The 21,771-nt window shown below is 20.5% G+C and overlaps 1 protein-coding gene across 6 annotated transcripts in view; it reads right to left on the reverse strand.

The window, feature by feature from the left end:
* LOC122510227 (dopamine receptor 2-like) overlaps window positions 1-21,771 on the reverse strand; it is a 212,362-nt gene that overhangs the window by 37,127 nt on the left and 153,464 nt on the right. For 4 of the 6 annotated variants that reach the window (XR_006302423.1, XR_006302425.1, XR_006302424.1 and 1 more), the window contains exons 2-3: window positions 4,013-4,097; window positions 3,639-3,644 (exon numbers count right to left, since the gene is read on the reverse strand). Coding sequence is in view for 2 of the 6 variants with exons in the window: in XM_043624705.1 (XP_043480640.1) it covers window positions 3,639-3,644; window positions 4,013-4,097 (91 nt within the window). In the remaining 4 variants the exon portion in view is untranslated. The remainder of the gene's footprint in view (window positions 1-3,638; window positions 3,645-4,012; window positions 4,098-21,771) is intronic. The other 2 variants (XR_006302426.1, XM_043624706.1) reach the window with 1 other exon arrangement.

Here is a 21,771-nt window from a genome sequence, read left to right on the forward strand (position 1 = left end):
AAGAGAGATTTTTCAACTTTTTAACTATTTTTCAATATTTTGTAATTAAAAATTTATTATTCAACTTTTAATTAAAAACTTGTAGTTTGTAAATTATCAGTTTACAAAATATTTTTGAAACTTTTGATCTAAAAATTTGAAATTGTATAATAAAATTTAATACAAAAAAATTATATTTAATAATTTTAATAAATAGGAATAATGTTAAATAATGTAAATTTAATAACTAAAATTAAAAAATTTACTAAAAAGGAATTTTTCAGTTGTAAACTACTTTCTTGTAATTAAAAAATTATTATTCAGTTTTTAATTAAAAACTTAGTTGGTAATTTACTACTTTATAGTTTCTGAACTTTTGAACTAAAAATTCAAAATTGGAGAACAAAATTTAATAAATAAAAACAATTTAATAAATTAGGTAAATAAATAAAATTTAGAAAAATGTAATTAAAGAACGTATTAAACATTTTAGATAAGAATTTTCGTCTTCTATTTTTTTCTCGAGTAAAATAAAAACCAATAGATAATATTCGAATGAAAAGTAAAATTCATTCTAGCGCATCGAGTATTTTTTATTTATCGAAAATTCTATACGCCTAAAAATACAATTCCCAGTATAAAATATAATACTATTTTTATAGTTAAATACATGTTGCTTTAACACACATATTCGGTTATGGATCACTTCATTTTTTTTGCTATTCTCTCTTCGAAGAAAAATTTAATTTCTCTAATATAAAAAAAAATTGATTCAACATTGTTCGATTCATATAAAAAATACCAATAAAAGTACACATAAGGGGTAATCGAGAGAAAAAGAATGTAATAACGATTATATTGTTTAACACGCATTAAATTTTCTTTTACGGCAAATTTAACGTTTTTAAAACACAAAACTTTATTATACAAAATGTGGTTACTTTTTCTTTCTTCTTCTCTCTCTCCTATTTTTTTTTTTTTTGTTACTTTTATTTTACGAGCATTCAGAAGAATAATATAAAGACGATCTATAACCATAATACGGCAATGTTAGTAAGTAATAAGAAAAATTTTCTACCTTGATGCAAAAAATATGAGTACATAAAGTTATTCGTAACAAGCATCGATAATAAACCGCGAGGGAGCTATTACATGTATATATATATTTTCTTCTTATACCGGAAGTATATGGCTTTTGAAAATTTAAATTTATTGAAATTATAGTCAAAATAGATATCTACGTAAATAATATTATAAATTAATGGTTGAATAGTAATTATAATAATTTAAAATCCAATAATTATAAATTCAAGAATTTTAAATACAAAACTACGAAAATAAAAAACGAAAATACGAAAAATACCTTTTTCCTTCTATGAAGAAGGAATCAAAGTAAAACGTGAGGTGTTAAAATAACACCAGAATGGATTAAAATAATCTGCAACAATTTAATCCCTCTAGGATTAAATTAACACCAGAAAGGATTAAAATAATCTATTTTTATGTTATTTTTAACTACGAAGGAAATTTTACTTTAAATAAAACACCAAAGTCAACGATTTGTAAAAATTCAACGAATTTAGCTTCTCCAGGAAGAATAGTAAGTCAGTAAGTTAGTTACTAACTTACTAACTAACTTAGTAACTAACTTAGTAACATAGTTACTAAATTCAATTGTGTTCAAAATTTTTTTTTAATTCTCGTCAAAATTTCAATTCTCTTTATAAATAATAAAATTCTTCTCTGATATTCAATTATTTTACAAAATTTTAATCAAATTCTTGTCAAAATTTCAATTATTTTCAATAGTTTTCTAAAATTCAATGATTTTCAATATCTAATATTTCAATAAAATTTTCCAAAAGAATTCTATTATTAAAAAAAATTTCAATAAAATTTTACGCAAACATACAATTATTTTCATAAAAAATAAAATTTTGTACAAGAATTCAATTATTTACAAATTTTTTTAAAAATTTCTTCGCAATAATTCAATTATTTTCATAAATAATAACTTTTTTACAGGGATTCAATTATTTTTATAAATAATAAAATTCTTTTAGGAACTCAATTATTTTCATAAATAATTAAACTCATTGCAGAATTTCAATTATTTTTAATACAATTTTAATTGAATTCCTCGAAAAATGTAATTATTCTTAAAAATTTTATTAAAATTCGTCCAAAGAATTTAATGATTTAAAAAATTTGTTGATAACATTTTTTATGAGAATTTAATTTCAAGAAACATGAAATTGATAAATTATTTATTTTTGTATTTAAATAATTGAATTCTCGTAGAATTTACTAATAAAAATGGTTTTCAAAATGAATTTCAGTTAAAATTTTAGATTATAATTAAATATTAAAAGCATTATAACGTGGATTTTTAGAAATAATTAAATTTTGAAAAAGTTTCAAATTAAAATCATTGAAATTCTTAATTTTTCATATTTTTGAAAAACAATTCTGTAGAATTAATTCAATTTTTAAAAGTTTAATAGGATTTTTATTGAAATTATTTCAAGTTTTTATTTTTCAATATATATTTAATTGCAAAATTTTCGAATAATTGAAATTTTGTAAAATTGAATTGTAAACGAATGAATTTCAAAATTTTCAAAGAACTTTTTTTAAAAATTATTAAAAATAATAGATTTATTGAAGAATTTTAGTTAAAAACAGTAGAAAAAAAATTTAAATTTAGAGAATTTACAAATTATTGCAGAAATTGAATTATTTTCAAGAGTAATAAAATTCTTCTTAAGGATTCAATTATTTTTACTAATAATAAAACTCATCGCAGCGTTTCAATTATTTTCCACACAATTATAATTGAATTCCTTGAAAAAAGTAATTATGTTCTTGCAAGTTTTAATAAAATTCGACAAAAAAATTCAATTATTTAAAAATTTGTTAATAAAATGCTTTATCAGAATTGAATTTTGAGAAACATTCAATTATTCAATAAATTATTTACTTTTGCATTTAAATAATTAAATTCCTGTAGAATTTTCTAATAAAAATTGATTTTCATTTCATAAAAATGAATTTCAGTTAAAATTTTAGATTGTAATTAAATATTAAAAGCAATATAGCGTGAATTTTTAGAAATAATTGAATTTTGAAATTATTTTTTTTTAAAAAGTTTAATTGAATTTTCTTTTATATTATTTGAAGGTTTCATTTTCTAATATGCATTTAATTAAAGAATCTAGGAATAATTGAACTTTTATGAAATTGAATATTGTAACAAATGGATTTGAAAATTGCCAAAAAACTTTTTCGAAAATTATTAAAAATAATTGATATAAAGTAAAATTGTAGTTAAAAATTTTTGAAAATAATAATTGAATTGAGTCATCGATATCTTCATGTCTTATAGTTATAAAAAAATTTAATGAACTAAAATTTCATTCATTGTAAAAAAATAACACCGAAATTGATTATTTTAATCTTTTTTTATGTTAATTTAATTTGCAACACTTTTTAATACCTCACGATTTACTGTGATTATAAAAAAAATCTAATATAAATTAATTTAAATACAATTCTAAACATTATTAAAAAATAAGCTTTAAATAATAATTTTATTAATTTTAAATAGCTAGTAATTTTATGTCCAAATATTTTAAATCCAAAACTACGAAAATACAAACCTTCTTCTATATGAGAAAGCAATTATAGAAAGAAAAAATAAAATTTAATATAAATTAATTCAAATATAATACTAAACAATATTATAAATAAGGTTTAAATGATAATTTTATTAATTTTAAATCTAGTAATTTTGTGTTCAAGAATTTTAAATCGAAAAATTTAAAATGTAACGAGAAAGCAATAAAGTTCAATGTAAACAATGTTTTTGAATATATTTATATTATTTTACGAATTTACTAAAATTTACTCTAAAAAAAGAAAAATTATTATTGTTGTTTCATTTAATTAATTTTCTGGAAGAATAAAATTTTTCAAAGAAACTTATAATTAAAAGTACCGGACAAAGAATTTAGTAATAAAAAATAATTATTACCTGACTAGGTTTACATCTAAAGGCAGGTTGGTAACGTCGACGCATCCTCCTTGGACAGCAGACGCACAGAATTCTGACAAAAGCCCTGCAACAGTCAGAAAAAAAGAATTATACATTTTTATATTCATTTATTTAATTTTTTCAATTTTTGTATTAATTTTTGTATTTTTTAATCTTCATTTCCTATTTCTGTTTATTTCTATTTAAAAGAGAAAAAGTTATGAGCAAAATATCAGTTATATATGAGAATAATTTTTCGAATTTTCGCCAGCAGAAGCAAATGGTAAAATAGTAAATTTCAGTTGAATAAGTAGTTCGAGTCAACGTCCAATCAGACGTCAAGATAAAAATTCAGAAGTAATTTTTTTTTCTCCTCATTACTATTTTCTGTTAAAAAAGATAATTAATGATCCAGAAAAGATTTCACCTTTTAAATTCCCCGCAGTTCCTCAACGAAAAAAAAGAGAAAAAAAAAGAATTATGTAACAAAAAAAAATTGCCTGAGAATTCGTAAAAGGAAGAAATTTAAAAAAAAATGAAACAAACGAGGTTAGAAACATTGTTATCAGTGACTTTTACACAGTTATTTGCAGTGTCGATCTTGAGAGTCTGTAATGTTCGAATTGCATGACTGAAATACTTTTCGAAAAGATATCTTCGTTCTTCGACTATGCAAGAGCAACACATGATTAAACACTGCACGCAACCCAGTTCGATCAGAGAGTGCGACCACTGGCTGCTATATTGTTACACAGTAAATATACGACTTTATATTTCTTTTTTTTTCCTTTTCCTCGCGTAAATTGCTCCCACTACTCTCATGAGAATTAGCTCTTTGAATTCTTCTAAATATTCTATACTAATTATCGAGAAAAAGAATTAATTGTTCCTTAAACAAAAAATTTTTTTCTTTTCTTAATTTGTGAAAAATAATTAATTGTCAAGAAATAAATAATAAGGAAAAATGAGTGATTACTGAAAAGTTACATTTCTTTTAAATAGTTACTTTTTATTTTTATTCATTTTGTTAGTTTCCTATTTGAAAAATAAATTTGAATAATAAATTAAATTATTGTCTGACAGATAACAACTTTCACTACTATTTTTATCATTAAAAAACAAAATAATTTCGTCTGACTTTATTTTACTTTTTTCACTGATTCATAGGTTTGAAATATTTTTCCGTCTGACTAAAATCTTCTTTTACTACTGATATGCCTTATAATAAGGAAATAAAATTATTTTGTCTGACTTAGACTTAAATTTACTTCTATTAGTGATTACCAAATTAGAAATAAATTCGCCTGACTGAAATTTACTTTTACTACTGATATCTTATAAAGAAATAAATTAAATGATTCTGTTGGACTGAAAACTACTTTTCCTACTGAAAATTTTTTAATAAATAAAACTTAAATAAATATTTAAGTAGTACAAGTCAAAATTAAGTCTGACAAGTTGATTGTAAAAAAACCACTTTTTATTTTTAGTCGTTTTTCTAAAAAAAAAGTTTTTCTCAAAAGTTCTGATTTCGAGAAAAAAATGTTGTAACAAATTTTAATTTCTTTTATTTTACAATTACTGCCACGTATTGATTTCTAAAATAATTTTTTTTTAATTTGTAAATAAAAAAAAATTTCTTATAATTCTTACAAATTATGTGTATTAGCAGAAATTTTTTTATTGTTTAGGCTTCACACTCAATAATTAGTTTAAAAAATATATTTTTAAGACTGAAAAAAGTAATAAAATGTAGCTACTATTTTTATTTATATATAAGAATAATTGAATTCCTGCAATGAATTTTATTATTTTCGAAAAAATTTCTTGAAAATTGTATTTCACACAATTGAATTCCTCTGAAGAATTTTATTATTTATGAAAATAATTGAATTCTTTCGAAGAATTTAATTAAAATTCTATTTAAAATAATTGAATTCATCTAAAGAATTGTATTATTTATAACAACAATTGAATTTCTACGAAAAATTTATTTAAATTTAGAAAAAAATGAATTATTGCAAATTTTTTTGACGAATTAAATTAAAATTGCATAATAATTCAATTCGTATAGCGAATTTTCTTAAAATTTATTAAAAATAATTAAATTCTTTCGAGAAATTTTATTAAAATTGTATTAAAAATAATTGAGTTCTTGCGATTATTTATGAAATTAATTTATTTCCTATAAATACAAATTTTAGAAAATAATTAAGAAATTTTGTCAAAATATTTAAATAATTATTTTTTTTCAAAAAAAATTTCTTTAATTTATTTCAAATAATTGAATTACTGTAAAAATTTTATTATTCAGAATATTTGAATTTTCCTTTTGAATTTTCTTAAATATTTTATAAATAATTGAATTCCTCTGAAGAATTTTATTATTTATGAAAATAATTGAATTCTTTCGAAGAATTTAATAAAAATTCTATTTAAAATAATTGAATTCATCTAAAGAATTGTCTTGTTTATAAAAACAATTGAATTTCTATGAAGAATTTATTAAAATTTAAAAAAAAAATGAATTATTGCAAATTTTTTCGACGAACTAAACTAAAATTGCCTTGAAAATAATTCAATTCATATATAGAATTTTATTAGAATTTATTAAAAATAATTGAATTCTTTTGAGAAATTTTATTAAAATTATATTTAATAAATAATTGAGTTCTTGCGATGAATTTTATTATTTATGAAAATAATTTAATTCCTATAAACAAATTTTTAGAAAATAATCAATTTCTTTTTAAAAAATTTTATTAAAATATTAAAATAATTGATTTCTTTCAAAAAAAATTCCTTTAATTTATTTCAAATAATCGAATTACTGTAAAAATTTTATTATTCAGAATATTTGAATTTTCGCTTTAAATTTTATTAAATTTCTTATAAATATAATTATGAATTCTTGTGAGAAATTTTATTAAAAATATATAAATTTGTGTATCTAAATAAATATAAATAAAATAATGGATATGAAAAATATTTGAATTTAATTATTTGTGAAAATAACTGAATTCTTGGAAAATATTTTCGAAATATTTGCAGAAATAATTTAATTGTGTCAAAGAATTTTATAAAAAATTTTCTAATTTTTTCTAAGGAGCATTTTAATAAAATTTTTAAAAATAATTTCTTTATTTCAACTATTAGCGAATTTAAACTCGTCAAGTTTCTCAAAAATAGTCGAAAAAGTAGCTTTTAGTGTCACAAATTTAAAAAAAATAATTTAATAATTTTAAATTTTAAATTTAAAAAAAAAATTCAAATATGTAGTAGCTAATCGTGAAAAAAAGTAGTAAATAGTAGGATTTAGTAGATGAGTTAGAAGTCTGATTGTTAGAAAAAAAACTTTAAAAAATTAAACTAGTGAAAATTCTCGAAAATAGTAAAAAAAAGTAGTTTTTAGTGTCACAAATTAAAAAAAAAAATTTAATAATTTAAAATTTTAAAAAAGTATTCAAATATGTAATAGCTAATCGTAAAAAAAGTAGTAAATAGTAGGTTTTAGTAGATTAGGTCAAAATCTAATTGTTAGAAAAAAGTATTAAAAATCTACATTCATGAGATTTATCTCATGAATGTAATTTTGAAAGGTTTTTTCACTTTTATTAGAAAAAATGTTTTCTAAATAAAATATAAATATGAATAAAATTCATAATTCAAATTCCTTAATTTAATCCACTCAATAAAAAAATATATGAAAAGAACCACATTCGAGGCATAAAATTGCGTGACTATCAACTTTATGATTACACACACGATAAATGTATTTTTCTGCGCACCAGCACATTGTTCAATTACTTTAATATATCAAATTTTTTATTCTAAAAGGAATATAACCACAATTTTTCAATCCAACAGTTCGTTAAAGAAGTTGTTTGAAAGAGCATTTAAATAAAAATTTCCCTAAAAAAAAGGAGAATTTTTCTCCCTTTGCCAAAACTCATCATTATGTTAATAATTACACTCATTATACCGTGTATTTGGCACACTCTCGCAATAATCGTACCAGTGGACAATTGCAATAAAATAAAAACCTATAAAATCACAAACAATTCAGAACACGAATTAAATAATACAATTCTCATTAATGAAATGCCATGTTTAATGAGATTTTTAAGCCAAAATCTTCCATCGAAACGAGTTCCAATAATAATTCCCACCAATATTTCTGAAAATAGTGAATATTTCCTGCAAAAATTACAATCAAATTTATCAATTTTTCTAATTAGGGAGAAATTTTCATTTGCAAAATTCTACAATGGTAGTTTAAATATAATAATTTTGCTCGATGATAAAACTCAAGTGACGAGTGTGACAAAAAATTTGCCCTACATTTGCAGTAAAAACTGTATTTACGTGTTAATTGTGACAAAATTTTATCGCGACGAAAAAATCTTCACCAATGACGCCAATGAATTGGTAAATTTACTATGGGGACAAAAAATAGCAAACGTCATTATTATTTTAATTCTCAACGGGAAATTACAATTGGCAAAATCAATTTCCTTCAAGGAGCACGTGATTCGTGAACCAAGTGTTCCAAAATTTTTTGGCCACTGCCAACAGCAGAATAGTTGGCAAAAAAATGTGGAGAAAATATTTTCCCCATTAAAATTAAATAATACGATAGCGAGAGTTGCATTCTTTGAATCGGAACCATATGCGTTTGTCAATAATGACAGTGAATTTTCCATCAGGGGAATTGAGGGCGATTTATTGAGTGCTGTGGGGGAAAAATTGGGACTCAAATTCATTCGAGATGAAATCTCATGGACAAGTGCAACCGATGATGTCGATGAGATTCGCAAGAAATTCAATTCCAATCAAAGTTTTGATCTTGTTCTTGGTGGATTGCAATGGGCACCCACTTGGGATATTGATTACACATTTCCTTATAAGGTACATTATAGATTCAATAGAGAGAGAGAGAGAGAGAAAGTGGAAAGAAAAATTTTTCAATAAAAGTTTTTTTGCAAAAATTTAAATTTCAAAGGTTTTGTGAAAAGTTATATTTAAAAGATTTTTTTTTCTTTAAATTATGAAATGTTGAATTATGTCTGAATGAAAATGGTGATTGTTTTACTGTCTGTGCAAATGCGAAAAATATAGGAAAAAGCAGTTTGAGCTGAAATTAAATTATATATTTGTCATTAGTTTGAATTTTAAATATTTTTCCGTCTGACTAAAATCTACTTTTACTACTCATGCTTTAGAATAGAACGAAATAAATACAGGGTGGCCGCAAGACCGGGAAAAACCGGGAAATGACAGTGAATTTTGATCTTAATCGGGTTTTTAAAAATATTTTATTATTTTTTTTTTATTAAAAAATTTATTTTTTATTTATTTTTTGTGAGAAAAAATAAAAATATTTATTTTATGACTTATAATTTATATTTCATTAAAAAAGATTCAATGATCTTCTTCAAAATCGTTTTATTTTGTCAGGGAATGGAATTGAAAGTGAAAGTGAAGGTGAAAGCGAAAGTGTAAGTGAAAGTAAAAATTAATTTAGGTGAAAGTAAAAGTGAAAGTGAAGGTGAAGGTGAAAGCGAAAGTGTAAGTGAAAGTGAAAATTAATTTAGGTGAAAGTAAAAGTGAAAATTAATTAATTCAATTAATTTTATCAAAAGTACTGGAAAAATATTCAATTTCTAGAATTTATAAGAAAATTATGAATTTTGTTGTTCATCGAAACAGACTTAAAAAAAGATAATATTAAATTTCATTTTAAATTCTTTCTATTTCTAGCAATAATTAAACAAAGTATAATTTTAATTAAATTCGTCGAAAAAATTTGAAATAGAAAAAATTTCACATCCTATAAAATAGTGAAAAATAAATCAATACAAAATTTTTTTTTTTTGCAATAATATTATAACAAAACAAATTGGAATTAGTTAACATTTGAATTAATTAGATCAAAAGTAATACGAAATTAAAAAAAAAATTTTTAATAATAAATAAAAAAACCGCATTTTCCATTAATAACAATTCGTTTTTTTACAATTACTCATACACGGAAAAAAATTAATCTCTAAATTAGAGATTAAATCTGAGATTTAGGCATAAACTATCACTGGAATCGGACGTAAGATGTAAGCAGATCACTAAAACTGAAATTTGGTATTATATCTAATCCGAATATTAGTATTGTGAAGAACACGTATTTCTTATGCCTAAAAATGATATTAGGAATCTCAAATTTTATGACATATGGAACATATGTTCTAAACTATCAACTTACTTGAATAAATTCAAATCTAATATATTATTTGAATAAACAATATTAAAAATTTTAGTCGTATATGTATATAATTCTTATTTTTGTAATAACTCGATGAAGATAAGAATTTATAATTTATCACAATTTAGAGTGAATTATTCACAATTATTCACAATTATTCACAAAATATTTATATTGTTTTCCCTGTATGAACTATACATTGACAAGTATAAAAAAGTAGTTGGATATTTTTAAAACACAATACGAATTTTATATTTTTATTTCATTTTTTTGTTTTAACGGCGTTGGAAGGTCTGTAAAATTTGTAGGTTACAATTATCGCCCGACAAAATACGACACTGACTGATTTAAATGACGTGAAATAGGTAAATAAACATTTTTCAACCACTTTTTTTCTAAACACAGACACTTTTTACAAAATAGGCCAACATACAACGAGTAGGAATCTTCTTAATTACCTAAATTCAAAAGATGGTTTAAATTCATGCAGAAACGCGATTTTACAACCGTAAAATGTAAAATTGAAAAGTGATGTAATGCTAAGAATATAACAGCTGGACCATTGTGCTCTCTGCATGCTTCTGCCCTCGCTTCTGGCGACTGGCAGTAATCCGCTTCTTTTTTTATTAGGTGTTTATAACGTCGCATCGACTGCCAGGGTCATTAGCGACTGTTTTACAGTTTGTTTATTTACATATAATTTTTAACATTGTATATTTAAATTCATTTTGTATTGTTTGTTTTAAATAGAGTCTATTAAGTTTATAATTTCTAACAGTTGTAAAACTTTTTTAAACATTCGGGTTTCACTCAATATTGTTTTCAGTTGGTTTTTTAATTTAAGTCTGTTTTTTATTTCATTGTATTTTGGGCAATCTATTAAAATGTGTTTGATAGATATAGGCACTTGACACTTTTCACTTTGACTTTCACTTTCACCTAAATTAATTTTAATTTTCACTTTCACCATAATTAATTTTCACATTCACATTCATTTTCACTTTTACTTTCACCTTCACTTTCACATTCACATTAACCTTTAGTTTCACTTTTACTTTTACTTTTACCTACATTAATTTCTATTTTTACTTTGACTTTGACTTTGACTTTCACTTTCACCTAAATTAATTTTTACTTTCACTTTCACCTTTATTAACTTTCACTTTCACTTACACTTTCACCCTAATTAATTTTCACTTTAACTTCCACATTCACCTTAATTAATTTTCACTTTTACTTTTATTTAAAAATTTTTTTGAGTAAAATATACAAATATCACACCGTAATTTTATATTATCATCAAAAAATTATATTAAACCTACTTGTATATTCAATTATTTAATAAAAAAACAAGGCTTCAGAGATGAAATTGAAAATTAATTAAGGTGGAAGTGTAAGTGAAAATTAATTTTGGAGAAAGTGAAAATGGAAGTGAAAATTAATTAAGGTGAAAGTGAAAGTCAAAGTGAAAGTGGAAGTGAAAATTAATTTAGGTGAAAGTGGAAGTGAAATTACACAATCAAAGTTTTATCTAAAAATAAGGGAATTCTCTCAACCTTTCATGGAATAATTTATTTTCAAAGTTATTCTTTATGACCAGGAAATGACAGTGAATTTTTTTTAAAGAAAACAGTGGCCACCCTGTAAGATGTTTGACTTAGTCTTTGTTACTGATTCAAAAATATAAATAATACTCTAGTCTGACTAAAAACTGCTTTTTACTCCTTGTATTTTATAATCGAAAAATTGTTTGTGTCTGACTGAGATTTACTTTTATCACTAATTCATAAACTTGAAATATTTTTCCGTCCGACTAGAAACTACTTATACTACTGAATAAAGAAATGTAATTATTTTGTCTGGCTTAGATTTACTTCTATCACTGATTCTTAAATTCGAAATAATTTTCCGTCTGACTATAAACTACTTATACTACTGAATAATGAAATCTAATTGTTTTGTCTGACTTAGATTCACTTTTACTACTGATGATTAAAAATTTAAACACTACCCTCGTCTGACTGTAAATTACTTTTACTACTGATATTTTTATAATTGAAAGATGAAAATAATTTTGTCTGACTTAAATTTACCTTTATCACTGATTCATAAACTTCGAATATTTTCCCGTCTGACGTTGAATAAATTACTTATACTACTTACATTTTTAAAAAAAAGAACCACTTTGACTTTATTGATTGGAATATTTAATCACTTTTCTCGTCTGACTGAAAACTGTTCTTACCACTGATATTTTTATAATTAAAAAAATTATATTACTTTGTCTGACTTAAATTTACTTCAATCACTGATTCATAAGTTTGGAAGATTTTCCCGTCTGACCAGAAATTACTTATACAACTGATATTTAATAATAAAGAATAAAAGAACCTTTGTCTGATATAGATTTACTTTTTTAACTGATTTGAAAAAGGAAAAATTCCTTTGACTGAAATATTGAATAAAATAAAAATTAAATCAATTTAATATCACCTTAGAATTAAAAAATAAAGCAATTTTGTCTGACTTCGATTTAGTGATATTATTGAATAAAATATTTAATCACTTTTCTCGTCTGACTGAAAACTGTTTTTACTACTTATGCCTTCTAATAAAAACGTAGAAATAAATTGTTCTGATTAGAATAAACGGTGTCCACTAATAAAATTTTAAAGTCCGACTGCTGTCGACCTATACTACTTATCGTATATTTCTGTCATAAAATAAAAAAAAATTACTTGTAAATTACGTCAAAATTAAACAGACAAGATTTTGCAAATAATGAAATTTTCTTTATCAGTAGTAAAAGTAAATAATAGTCAGACTGTACTTAAAGTTTAAAAAATAAGGCACAAGTAGTTTGAGTAAATATTAGACAGACAATTATAATATTTCGTTTATCAGTAGTATAAGTCAATGATGAAGTTATTTTTTGCATCAGTAGCAAATCTAAATTTTAGTCAGACATAATTCTTTTTTTTTCTTAATAAGTAAGAAATCAGTAGTAAAACTAAATTTTATGAAGATAAAATCTCTATTTCAGTAGTTAAGGTCAATATTAGTCAAACATCATTACATTATCACAATTTGTCTTTATAAGTAGTATAAGTCAACGTCGTTTTTTTACTTTTTACTTTTATTTGACGAACGTTTACGTATTTTATCGTAGAAGTAAAAAAGTTGAAAACTAAAAAAGTAAAAATGGAAAAAAATGGAAAACTAAAAAACTAAAAGAGTAAAAAATTTGAAAACTAAAAAACTAAAAGAGTAAAAAATTTGAAAACTAAAAAAGTAAAAATGTAAAGAAGTTGAAAAGTAAGAAAAATGAATAATTAAAATAGTAAAGTAGTAAAAAAGAAAAGTAGTTAAAAAGTAAAAAAGAAAAAAAAATTGCCTATTTTATTTCCTCATTACTTCCACTATTTTCAATAGATTATCAATTTAATTTGATTTAATTGATTAGGAAAATTTCCTCCATTTATACTGATTTATTCGAGCATTCTCGATTAATTCTAAACATGATGAGTCCATATTTGATGAAAAGCTCTTGTCCTCGTCCATATTCATGTGTTTGGTCAAATTCGCAACTCAAATAGTCTTAGAGGAATAGATCCCATGAATTGTCAGATAAATAGAATCTTGAAACGGAGATTAGTGAAATTTTCTCAAAAACACTCATTGTATTAACAAAATCAAAGAAAAGTGTGGTGAAAAAAAAATTTCTCAAAAATTTCTTATTGAAAGCTAAACATAATAAAAAAAATTTGTTTCTTTAATTTCTATTTTTTTTGTATTTTTTTAATATTATTATCTACATAAAGAGGATTTCAGTAGAAAGAGAGGATTTTAGTCAGCCATCAAAGTGTGTTCCGTATTAGTGAGAAAAATCAATTATCAGTATAGTCTGAGTCGAGTTTATATTCATCAAACAAATGTTGATATGCAAAATAGCTTTATCAAATCTATTAAAAAATCTATTAAAGAAAAAATATTTTTGTAGTTAAAGTTAATTTTAGTTTTTTTTTTAATAAAATAGTTTAAATATTTTGAAAAGGTATCAGTAATTAATAATTATAAATTAATTTCTTTTGAAAATTTAATCATTATTTAATTTTTAATTGAAAGTATTTAATTTAGTTTTTTTGAGATGCAAAAGTTGATTTTTCAGTAGTAACGGTAAATCAGTAGCGAAACTAAATTTTAGTCAGGCAAAGTAGTTAAAATTAAATAATTAAAAATTTTAACGTCACCAATAAAAAAATTTATTAAAAATCAACGTCATTTGTTATAAAAAGTGTTGAAAATCAGAAAAGGAAATAAATTTTGGTCAGACACTGCAGTTTTAATTGAAGAATTCATTTGGAAATAAATTTTGGTTAGACAATTTAGTTCAAAATAGCAAATTCGAAAATTTACATCAGTGGTAAAAGTCAACGTCAGTCATGATGAATAGAGTTAAAAATATACGAAATACAAATACAAAAAAATACAAGAAAATACAAAAAAAACGATAAAATACGGAAAATTGCAAAAAAATTAAATATTTGTATTTTTCTGTATTTTTTGTATTTTTTCGTATTTTTTGTATTTTTCTGTATTTTTTGTATTTTCGTGTATTTTTTGTATTTTTCAGTATTTTTTGTATTTTTCTGTATTTTTTGTATTTTCGTGTATTTTTTGTATTTTTCTGTATTTTTTGTATTTTTCTGTATTTTTTGTATTTTCGTGCATTTTTTGTATTTTTCTGTATTTTTTGTATTTTCGTGTATTTTTTGTATTTTTCTGTATTTTTTGTATTTTCGTGTATTTTTGTATTTTTCTGTATTTTTTGTATTTTTCTGTATTTTTTGTATTTTCGTGCATTTTTTGTATTTTTCTGTATTTTTTGTATTTTCGTGTATTTTTTGTATTTTTCAGTATTTTTTGTATTTTTCTGTATTTTTTGTATTTTCGTGTATTTTTTGTATTTTTCTGTATTTTTTGTATTTTCGTGTATTTTTTGTATTTTTCTGTATTTTTTGTATTTTTCTGTATTTTTTGTATTTTCGTGTATTTTTTGTATTTTTCTGTATTTTTTGTATTTTCGTGTATTTTTTGTATTTTTCTGTATTTTTGTGTATTTTTTGTATTTTTCTGTATTTTTTGTATTTTTCTGTATTTTTTGTATTTTCGTGTATTTTTTGTATTTTTCTGTATTTTTTGTATTTTCGTGTATTTTTTGTATTTTTCTGTATTTTTTGTATTTTTCTGTATTTTTTGTATTTTCGTGTATTTTTTGTATTTTTCTGTATTTTTTGTATTTTTCTGTATTTTTTGTATTTTCGTGTATTTTTTGTATTTTTCTGTATTTTTTGTATTTTCGTGTATTTTTTGTATTTTCTGTATTTTTTGTATTTTTTGTATTTTCCTGTATTTTTTGTATTTTTCTGTATTTTTCTGTATTTTTTGTATTTTTCTGTATTTTTTGTATTTTCGTGTATTTTTTGTATTTTTCTGTATTTTTTGTATTTTTCTGTATTTTTTTTATTTTCGTGTATTTTTTGTATTTTTCTGTATTTTTTGTATTTTCGTGCATTTTTTGTATTTTTCTGTATTTTTTGTATTTTTCTGTATTTTTTGTATTTTTCTGTATTTTTTGTATTTTTCTGTATTTTTTGTATTTTCGTGTATTTTTCTGTATTTTTTGTATTTTCGTGCATTTTTTGTATTTTTCTGTATTTTTCTGTATTTTTTCGTATTTTTTGTATTTTTGTGTATTTTTTCGTATTTTTTTGTATTTTCTGTATTTTTCTGTATTTTTTGTATTTTCGTGCATTTTTTGTATTTTTCTGTATTTTTCTGTATTTTTTCGTATTTTTTCGTATTTTTTTGTATTTGTATTTCGTATTAGTATTTTTTTTTTATAAATAATAAAATATTCACAAGAATTTAACTATTAGAAATTTTTTTTTAATTTTTCGTTTATAATTCAATCATTTTCATAAATAATAAAATTTCTTACTAAGATTTAATTATATTTATGATTAATAAATCTTGTTATATAATGTAAATTAATTTAATTACAATGTAACTCGACTTTTAATATAATTTTCAATTTATAGATTAAAAAATTAAATTAAATTAAATTAAATTAAATTAAATAATTATTATTAATTAATTAATTTATTATTATTATTATTATTATTATTATTATTAATTGAAGCTGAAGCCTGAGTTCCTTGGGCAGCCCATTTCGTCCATAAACAACAAAAATACAAAATTTTGAAATTTTCAAAATTTTGTATTTTTTACAATTTTTAAAAAAATATTTTTTTAAAAATTTTTTTCTTAAATTTGGTACCTTAAATTTGGTCGTCGAAGCGCGACGATATTTATTATTTATAAAAATAATGAAATCTTGGTGAGATATTTTATTATTATTTATGAAAATGATTGAATTATAAACGAGAAATTAAAAAAAAAATTTTAATAGTTAAATTCTTGTGAATATTTTATTATTTATAAAAAAAAATACTAATACGAAATACAAATTCAAAAAAATACGAGAAGATACAAAAAAAAAACGATAAAATACGGAAAATTGCAAAAAAATCCAATTTTTGTATTTTTTGTATTTTGTCGTATTTTTTGTATTTTTCTGTATTTTTTGTATTTTTCTGTATTTTTCTGTATTTTTTGTATTTTTTGTATTTTTCTGTATTTTTTGTATTTTCGTGTATTTTTTGTATTTTTCTGTATTTTTTGTATTTTCGTGTATTTTTCTGTATTTTTTGTATTTTTCTGTATTTTTTGTATTTTCGTGTATTTTTTGTATTTTTCTGTATTTTTTGTATTTTTTGTATTTTTCTGTATTTTTTGTATTTTTCTGTATTTTTTGTATTTTCGTGTATTTTTTGTATTTTTCTGTATTTTTCTGTATTTTTTGTATTTTTCTGTATTTTTTGTATTTTCGTGTATTTTTTGTATTTTTCTGTATTTTTTGTATTTTTTGTATTTTTCTGTATTTTTTGTATTTTCGTGTATTTTTTGTATTTTTCTGTATTTTTTGTATTTTTCTGTATTTTTTGTATTTTTCTGTATTTTTTGTATTTTCGTGTATTTTTTGTATTTTTCTGTATTTTTTGTATTTTTCTGTATTTTTTGTATTTTCGTGTATTTTTTGTATTTTTCTGTATTTTTTGTATTTTCGTGCATTTTTTGTATTTTTCTGTATTTTTCTGTATTTTTTCGTATTTTTTGTATTTTTGTGTATTTTTTCGTATTTTTTTGTATTTTCTGTATTTTTCTGTATTTTTTGTATTTTCGTGCATTTTTTGTATTTTTCTGTATTTTTCTGTATTTTTTCGTATTTTTTCGAATTTTTTGTATTTGTATTTCGTATTAGTATTTTTTTTTTATAAATAATAAAATATTCACAAGAATTTAACTATTAAAAATTTTTTTTTAATTTTTCGTTTATAATTCAATCATTTTCATAAATAATAAAATTTCTTACTAAGATTTAATTATATTTATGATTAATGAATCTTGTTATATAATGTAAATTAATTTAATTACAATGTAACTCGACTTTTAATATAATTTTCAATTTATAAATTAAAAAATTAAATTAAATTAAATTAAATTAAATTAAATAATTATTATTAATTAATTAATTTATTATTATTATTATTATTATTATTATTATTATTATTATTATTATTATTAATTAATTAAAGCTGAAGCCTGAGTTCCTTGGGCAGCCCATTTCGTCCATAAACAACAAAAATACAAAATTTTGAAATTTTCAAAATTTTGTATTTTTTACAATTTTTAAAAAAATATTTTTTTAAAATTTTTTTCTTAAATTTGGTACCTTAAATTTGGTCGTCGAAGCGCGACGATATTTATTATTTATAAAAATAATGAAATCTTGGTGAGATATTTTATTATTATTTATGAAAATGATTGAATTATAAACGAGAAATTAAAACAAAAATTTTAATAGTTAAATTCTTGTGAATATTTTATTATTTATAAAAAAAAATACTAATACGAAATACAAATACAAAAAAATACGAGAAGGTACAAAAAAAAAAACGATAAAATACGGAAAATTGCAAAAAAATCCAATTTTTGTATTTTTTGTATTTTGTCGTATTTTTTGTATTTTTCTGTATTTTTCTGTATTTTTTGTATTTTTTGTATTTTTCTGTATTTTTTGTATTTTCGTGTATTTTTTGTATTTTTCTGTATTTTTTGTATTTTCGTGTATTTTTTGTATTTTTCTGTATTTTTTGTATTTTTCTGTATTTTTTGTATTTTCGTGTATTTTTTGTATTTTTCTGTATTTTTTGTATTTTTCTGTATTTTTGTATTTTTCTGTATTTTTGTGTATTTTTTGTATTTTCGTGTATTTTTGTATTTTTCTGTATTTTTTGTATTTTTATTTTTCTGTATTTTTTGTATTTTTCTGTATTTTTTGTATTTTTCTGTATTTTTTGTATTTTTTTGTATTTTGTGTATTTTTGTATTTTTCTGTATTTTTTGTATTTTTTGTGTATTTTCGTGTATTTTTTGTATTTTTCTGTATTTTTTGTATTTTCGTGTATTTTTTGTATTTTTTTTCTGTATTTTTTGTATTTTCGTGCATTTTTTGTATTTTTCTGTATTTTTTGTATTTTCTGTGTATTTTTGTGTATTTTTCTGTATTTTTTGTATTTTTGTATTTTTTGTATTTTTCTGTATTTTTTGTATTTTTCTGTGTATTTTTTGTATTTTTTTTTCTGTATTTTTTGTATTTTCGTTGTATTTTTCTGTATTTTTGTGTATTTTTTGTATTTTTCTGTATTTTTTGTATTTTTCGTGTATTTTTTGTATTTTTCTGTATTTTTGTATTTTCGTGTATTTTTTTATTTTTTTTTTTTTTTTGTATTTTTCTGTATTTTTTGTATTTTTCTGTATTTTTTGTATTTTTTGTATTTTTGTTTTTTCTGTATTTTTTGTATTTTTCTGTATTTTTTGTATTTTTCTGTATTTTTTGTATTTTCTGTTAATGTATTTTTTGTATTTTTTCTGTATTTTTTGTATTTTTCTGTATTTTTTGTATTTTTCTGTATTTTTTGTATTTTCTGTATTTTTTGTATTTTTCGTGTATTTTTTGTATTTTTCTGTATTTTTTGTATTTTTTGTATTTTTGTATTTTTGTGTATTTTTCTGTATTTTTTGTATTTTCTGTATTTTTTGTATTTTTTATTTTTTGTATTTTTCTGTATTTTTTGTATTTTTCTGTATTTTTTGTATTTTCTGTATTTTTTGTATTTTCTGTGTATTTTTTGTATTTTCTGTATTTTTTGTATTTTTCGTATTTTTGTATTTTTTGTATTTTTTGTATTTTTTCTGTATTTTTTGTATTTCTGTATTTTTTGTATTTTTGTGTATTTTTCTGTATTTTTTGTATTTTCTGTATTTTTTGTATTTTTTGTATTTTTTGTATTTTTTGTATTTTTCGTGTATTTTTTGTATTTTTCTGTATTTTTTGTATTTTCTGTATTTTTGTATTTTTGTATTTTTTGTATTTTTCTGTATTTTTTGTATTTTCTGTATTTTTTGTATTTTTGTATTTTTTGTATTTTCTGTATTTTTTGTATTTTTCTGTATTTTTTGTATTTTCGTGTATTTTTTTGTATTTTTCTGTATTTTCTGTATTTTTCTTGTTTTTTGTATTTTTCGTGTATTTTTTGTATTTTTCTGTATTTTTTGTATTTTTCTGTATTTTTTGTATTTTTCTGTATTTTTTGTATTTTCGTGTATTTTTTGTATTTTTCTGTATTTTTTGTATTTTTTGTATTTTTGTATTTTTCTGTATTTTTTGTATTTTTCTGTATTTTTGTATTTTCGTTGTATTTTTGTATTTTTGTATTTTTTGTATTTTTCTGTATTTTTGTATTTTTCTGTATTTTTGTATTTTCGTGTATTTTTTGTATTTTTCTGTATTTTTTGTATTTTCGTGCATTTTTTTGTATTTTTCTGTATTTTTCTGTATTTTTTTCGTATTTTTTGTATTTTTGTGTATTTTTTCGTATTTTTTTGTATTTTCTGTATTTTTCTGTATTTTTGTATTTTCGTGCATTTTTTGTATTTTTCTGTATTTTTCTGTATTTTTTCGTATTTTTTCGTATTTTTTTGTATTTGTATTTCGTATTAGTATTTTTTTTTATAAATAATAAAATATTCACAAGAATTTAACTATTAAAAATTTTTTTTTTAATTTTTCGTTTATAATTCAATCATTTTCATAAATAATAAAATTTCTTACTAAGATTTAATTATATTTATGATTAATAAATCTTGTTATATAATGTAAATTAATTTAATTACAATGTAACTCGACTTTTAATATAATTTTCAATTTATAAATTAAAAAATTAAATTAAATTAAATTAAATTAAATTAAATAATTATTATTAATTAATTAATTTATTATTATTATTATTATTATTATTATTATTATTATTATTATTATTATTATTATTAATTAAAGCTGAAGCCTGAGTTCCTTGGGCAGCCCATTTCGTCCATAAACAACAAAAATACAAAATTTTGAAATTTTCAAAATTTTGTATTTTTTACAATTTTTAAAAAAATATTTTTTTAAAAATTTTTTTCTTAAATTTGGTACCTTAAATTTGGTCGTCGAAGCGCGACGATATTTATTATTTATAAAAATAATAAAAACTTGGTGAGATATTTTATTATTATTTATGAAAATGATTGAATTATAAACGAGAAATTAAAAAAAAAATTTTAATAGTTAAATTCTTGTGAATATTTTATTATTTATAAAAAAAAATACTAATACGAAATACAAATTCAAAAAAATACGAGAAGATACAAAAAAAAAAACGATAAAATACGGAAAATTGCAAAAAAATCCAATTTTTGTATTTTTTGTATTTTGTCGTATTTTTTGTATTTTTCTGTATTTTTTGTATTTTTCTGTATTTTTCTGTATTTTTTGTATTTTTTGTATTTTTCTGTATTTTTTGTATTTTCGTGTATTTTTTGTATTTTTCTGTATTTTTTGTATTTTCGTGTATTTTTTGTATTTTTCTGTATTTTTCTGTATTTTTTGTATTTTTCTGTATTTTTTGTATTTTCGTGTATTTTTTGTATTTTTCTGTATTTTTTGTATTTTTTGTATTTTTCTGTATTTTTTGTATTTTCGTGTATTTTTTGTATTTTTCTGTATTTTTTGTATTTTTCTGTATTTTTTGTATTTTTCTGTATTTTTTGTATTTTCGTGTATTTTTTGTATTTTTCTGTATTTTTTGTATTTTTCTGTATTTTTTGTATTTTCGTGTATTTTTTGTATTTTTCTGTATTTTTTGTATTTTCGTGCATTTTTTGTATTTTTCTGTATTTTTCTGTATTTTTTCGTATTTTTTGTATTTTTGTGTATTTTTTCGTATTTTTTTGTATTTTCTGTATTTTTCTGTATTTTTTGTATTTTCGTGCATTTTTT

The sequence above is a fragment of the Leptopilina heterotoma genome, unplaced genomic scaffold (assembly GCF_015476425.1).
Source record: "Leptopilina heterotoma isolate Lh14 unplaced genomic scaffold, ASM1547642v1 Lhet_68, whole genome shotgun sequence".
In the NCBI taxonomy this organism is placed as follows: domain Eukaryota; kingdom Metazoa; phylum Arthropoda; class Insecta; order Hymenoptera; family Figitidae; genus Leptopilina; species Leptopilina heterotoma.